Genomic DNA, 5,257 nt, shown 5'->3' with positions numbered 1-5,257 from the left:
GAAACATTTCATCCGCCATTCGTCGATGCTACCTTACAAAATTACGGGGCTCTATGTAAATAACAAAGCGAAAGAATACAGGATTAAGTTTCGGAAGTTTCGGTACTAGTAACGGGCTTGACGAAAACATCGACTTACTGACGGACATCATTGATGCTCTGATCCATTCCTTAAGTTTGGCAAAATGGCTGAAGTGTACTGACTGAATCAATGTTGCATTTATTTTTTCGTTTTCTTTTGTAATTATTGGTGTTTCGTATTCTGTAAGGTAGCATCGACGAATGGCGGATGAAATGTTTTCCCCTATTTAGGGCTTCCTCATACGTCAGTACGTCAGTGAGTTCGTCACTCCGTCAATGAGTTCGTCACTCCGTCAATGAGTTCGTCACTCCGTCAATGAGTTCGCCACTACGTCAATGAGTTCGCCACTACGTCACTTGGATGATTGACGGACTTACGCAAATGACGGATTAAGCCAATGGCAATGAATAACGGAGCTACCGATTCATTGACGGAGTGACGAATGAATAAGGCGTGTATGTCTAGGGGCTACCTCATACGTCAGTACGTCAGTGAATTCGTCACTCCGTCAATGAGTTCGTCACTCCGTCAAAGAGTTCGCCACTCCGTCAATGAGTTCGCCACTCCGTCACTTGGATGATTGACGGACTGACGCCAATGACGGATAAAGCTAATGACGGACTGACGGGAATGATGGATCCATTGACACCAATGCCGGAGCGACGCATGAAGAAGCGCCCTACATAGAGCCCTGTAATTTTGTAAGGTAGCATCGACGAATGTCGGATGACGGATGAAATGTTTTCCCCTGTCTAGGGCTACCTCATACGTCACTCCGTCAGTGAGTTCGTCACTCCGTCAAAGAGTTCGTCACTCCGTCAATGAGTTCGCCACTCCGTCAATGAGTTTGCCACTCCGTCAATGAGTTCGCCACTCCGTCAATGAGTTCGCCACTCCGACAAGGAGTTCGCCACTCCGTCACTTGGATGATTGACGGACTGACGCCAATGACGGAGTGACGGAATCATTGACAGATGAATAAGGTGTGTATAAGCCCTGGATTATGTTATACGTAACTACGTCAATCCGTCACTGGGATGATTTGCGGACTGACGTCAATGACGGATTGAGCCAATAACGCAGTAGCGCAGTGATGGATGAATTAGCTGTGTATCAGCCCTGGACTACTTCATACGTCATTACGTCAATGAGTTCGCCACTGACGGACTGGCATATTTTTTCGTTTTATTTTAAGAAACGTTAGTATTCATCATTTTGTAAGGTAGCATCGACGTACGTCTTTCTAAAAATTTCATTTTGATTTCGTTTTGTGATTATAATTCATTAATATTACATTTTTTGTTCGGTAGCATTGACGATCGACGTTATGACGGAATCACTGACGTGAGTGGCGAACTCATTGACGGAGTGACGAACTCACTGACGGAGTGACGGGTGAGGTAGAATTGATTGGAGTCGAATACTATCAGAGAAGAGAAGTTGAAATTTGAACTGCATCTGAACTGTAGACAGATCAGAAATCGGTTAAGTTACTGCCATGCATAGTCTGTCTTTTAAGTCTCCGATTCTCTCAAAAACCAGCTAGATATTTTTTTTCTTATTGAATATAGTATAAGCCTTTATGACAATAGTTTGCCAGTCTCTTCTCTCGAGGTGGTTTGTTCACGGTTAAAGGGAGGCAATACGTTACTAACACTCAGACTACAACTAAATCATTCCTATACATTTTGTCATTTCATATCGTATTACTTTATCAACATAATTTCTTAAGAAATTATGAATACAGTCAATGACTATCAATATATAGGACGCATATAGGAAAATAAATTTGACAGTTCTTAACTGAGAACCAATGAGATAATCTATTTGATTATCTGTTAAAGGTATTTTAAAAATGTTTTCTTAATTTTTGATGTCTATCAAGGACTCTGATAACATCAATTTGCACCATTCCAAATTTCCGATCAGACGTCTGTGATTCTTGCAATTACACCAAAAATCAGTGTTTGAAGTCGTCACTTATCGCAAAATATCAGATAAGACCCTTCTCGAATAGTGACGTCATCAAACACTTAGTTTTAGTGGAATTGCAGCTTTATATGAAATTTGCACATGCTGTCTGAGATCAATTGAACTGAAGCTGATAAATTTCCTATCCTTCGATATACAGACTTAATCCCAAAAACCAAAGACAACTTTCTAGTGGGTCCAGTGGGTCTATTGACAATAATCTAAAAAATTTATAACAAAAATAATTTTTATTATGTTTAAAAATTTAACAAAAAAATCTTAAATAGACTAATTAAAATTCATTTGTAATAAAATTGCTATAAATGGAAGCATATATATATAACCTTGACCAGCAAAGTATACCACTACTAATATAGTATATGTGTGTTCAGAGTGAAATTCTACAGAAAATTCATTTTGACGTTTTCTTATGTAAACAAATTATCATGTAACTGTTGGATAACCTCTAAATAAAACTCTAAATCAGGGGACTATAACAAACATGTACTGTTCAACAGGCCCTTAGCTACAGGGTGGAATAACATTCTGACAACTGACCAATTACATTACTTCAACTATATGCCATACACCATTGCCCTTAAGGATATATAACTTGCCCCTCCAACAATCAAATCTAGCTAAGGGCCTGAGTGGTCAAGATGTGACTCTTTCAGTAAAAAACAAAAAGGTGCTATGAAACATATTGCTCACTGAATGCAAAGCAGGTATACATACATTAAGAGATATATCATCAAACAATTATTAAGATCAGCCTAATTAAAATTAATTAAAAAGATGGATTTGAAGGCTCAAACTTTGATGGTGAGCTGTGATCACTATTACTGATAAGCTTAGCTATAACACTCCCATTTCTGAGACTAAGATACAATTGGTCAAGCATATGGCGAACCTGTTCCTTTAAGTTTTGCAATCATAATATTAAGCATTAACATTCTTCTATTCCATAAATTAGCACGGATCTATCCATTTCATTCCTATCATATATAAAATCATCTTTAAATTTATTGATATACTATGCCTTTTCTGCTATTTAACTGATAATATACAATATTCCTAAAAAATAAAGCCACTGCAGAAATGTTTGTATCATTAAAGTCAATGATCAAGAATCTCAAGCTTGCTTCTTTATTATATAATAATATATTGTGCTTGTTAATTATCATGTCAGCAGTAGTGACTGGACTAATAGATATTTAAATAATGTTAGATATTTATGTCCCATTATTTATACTGGCGATTGAAAGCGTGATTGACAACAAAATTCCACTGAGTGATATTCACTCTAAAATATTCGCTATCTGTGCCCCTTTGTGAATGGACATAAATTACAACGATAAGATACTCTCGTCTGCACCTAGTAAGGAATTATTTAATCGATGCTATTAGTGTCCTCTATACACATAGAAAATTTAGAAAACCTCTTTAATAACTTTTCAGTATCATGTCAAATTTCACGCTAACCTCTAGTATCTACATAATACTTTACCTCAAATACATTGCTTGATCAAATATAAGAATGAAAATACATAACAATAAACATAACCTTATATATAGAAATAAATTATTTAATCAAATAGGACTTGTAGTTTTTCAGCTTTTTCAGTTGTTTTTTAAGATCATTGATTAAATCAGAAGGTTGTACTACAATAGTAATATCTTTACCTACAGCACCAAGTCGATGTTCTATCTGAAATTACAAATTCATGTTTTTTTTTACCAGCAAGAAAAATCAACTGAAAATTAGGCATTATAAAATTACAAGTGTGCAATAAGGTAAAACATATTAAAATATCAAAACCGAACCAGAAACATATTCTGTTTTAATACTTGTATATTTCTGTATTGCCCTACAATTGATGTATACAGCACTGTTTTAAAAGCAAAAGTACTTATTTACACTGTTATTGTATTGTAGTATGATATATTTAGACAGATGTGATTAAACAAGCTTTTTGTTTTAAGTTAAGTTACTTAAATGTACTAACCTCCATGTCTTTAAAGAAAAGATTTAAGGTTTGACTGTTGATCTCTGTGATGACCCAATTACATAAATTATTATCAACCATATTGTGTGATTTTAAAGGTAGACCATGACGTCCAGCTAAACCATATGGATCAACATATAGTATCTACAAGATCAATAATTACCATTGTATATATATATATACAAAGAAATATTAAAGTCGAATCGAAGATAGACAAATTTAACAGTAAATTTATTCTTTACTTTTATAAAATTCTCATTAACAGTGGTTATCGCCCACTTACCCAATGATTATTCAGTATATCAAGGGCTGTAACTCAACATTATGTGTCTAATACATAGCCTAATTTCAAATACTGACTTGCCCAAGATCAAATTTCATACAATTTTGGACAAAAACTTTTGCCTCTATTGAATTCACAAGCCACTTTCAACACATTTTCAGTATATCAAGGGTTTAAAGTCTGTTAACACTGGGCATACAAAAATGATTACCTCTGCAGTGCCACCTTCACGTTTAATACCTATACTTTCTCCTTCAGCAGCTCTCCTCATAACAAATACACGAGCTTTAGGCAGACGTTTTAACTGTATATCTACTGTAGAATAATCTGAATGTTTGATTTGTTTATAATAACTTGCTGACGACTGACAAGGTACATTATTGACTGATAATATTTTATCTCCAATATGAAACTTATCATGTAACCTAGGAAAATCAACTAGGTTCCATCCACTTACCCTGAAAATACAGAAAAATAAACTCTTAATCAAACTACATAAACATTCATGACATTAAACCATCGACTTGTTTAAAATAAAATCAAAAAGACGTGGAAATTTTCTGGAAACTTACTTACTTATATTATGATTATGCTTTACATTATAAGACTTTCTTACCAAACACCACTGAATGAATCCACAAGGGCCAGCCCATGGAAATAGTCTTTCTTAATTTTGACAATTATACTGGGTAATAACATTTCTTCTTTCAATATCTCTACTTGATTTTGTTTTAATGATATAACTGTTTGAAAACTTTGAGCTCTATCTAGTCTCATTCTGCTCGACAATTGCCTTCTAGATTCTCTATCGTCACTAGCATCTGTACCTACAATTAAAACCTGTAGAATAAGAAAATCATCATCATCACCTCCAATATGAGCATATAAATATAAGGATAAACTGTTATAAGTTTAA

General features: G+C 34.7%; 1 protein-coding gene across 1 annotated transcript; it reads right to left on the bottom strand.

Moving 5' to 3' along the window:
* Positions 1-3,634: 3,634 nt before the first annotated feature.
* LOTGIDRAFT_140730 (hypothetical protein) lies at positions 3,635-5,040 on the bottom strand (the record flags this gene model as incomplete). The annotated part of the gene is made up of 4 exons (XM_009050621.1): positions 3,635-3,756; positions 4,055-4,202; positions 4,553-4,799; positions 4,958-5,040. 4 exons carry the CDS (start codon positions 5,038-5,040, stop codon positions 3,635-3,637), a joined length of 600 nt encoding a protein of 199 aa, XP_009048869.1.
* Between the last annotated feature and the right edge of the window lie 217 nt (positions 5,041-5,257).

The sequence above is a fragment of the Lottia gigantea genome, assembly GCF_000327385.1.
Source record: "Lottia gigantea unplaced genomic scaffold LOTGIsca_150, whole genome shotgun sequence".
NCBI classification, from domain to species: Eukaryota; Metazoa; Mollusca; class Gastropoda; family Lottiidae; genus Lottia; species Lottia gigantea.
Note: the sequence above shows the minus strand (reverse complement) of the source record. Positions and strands in the feature narration are given on the sequence as shown.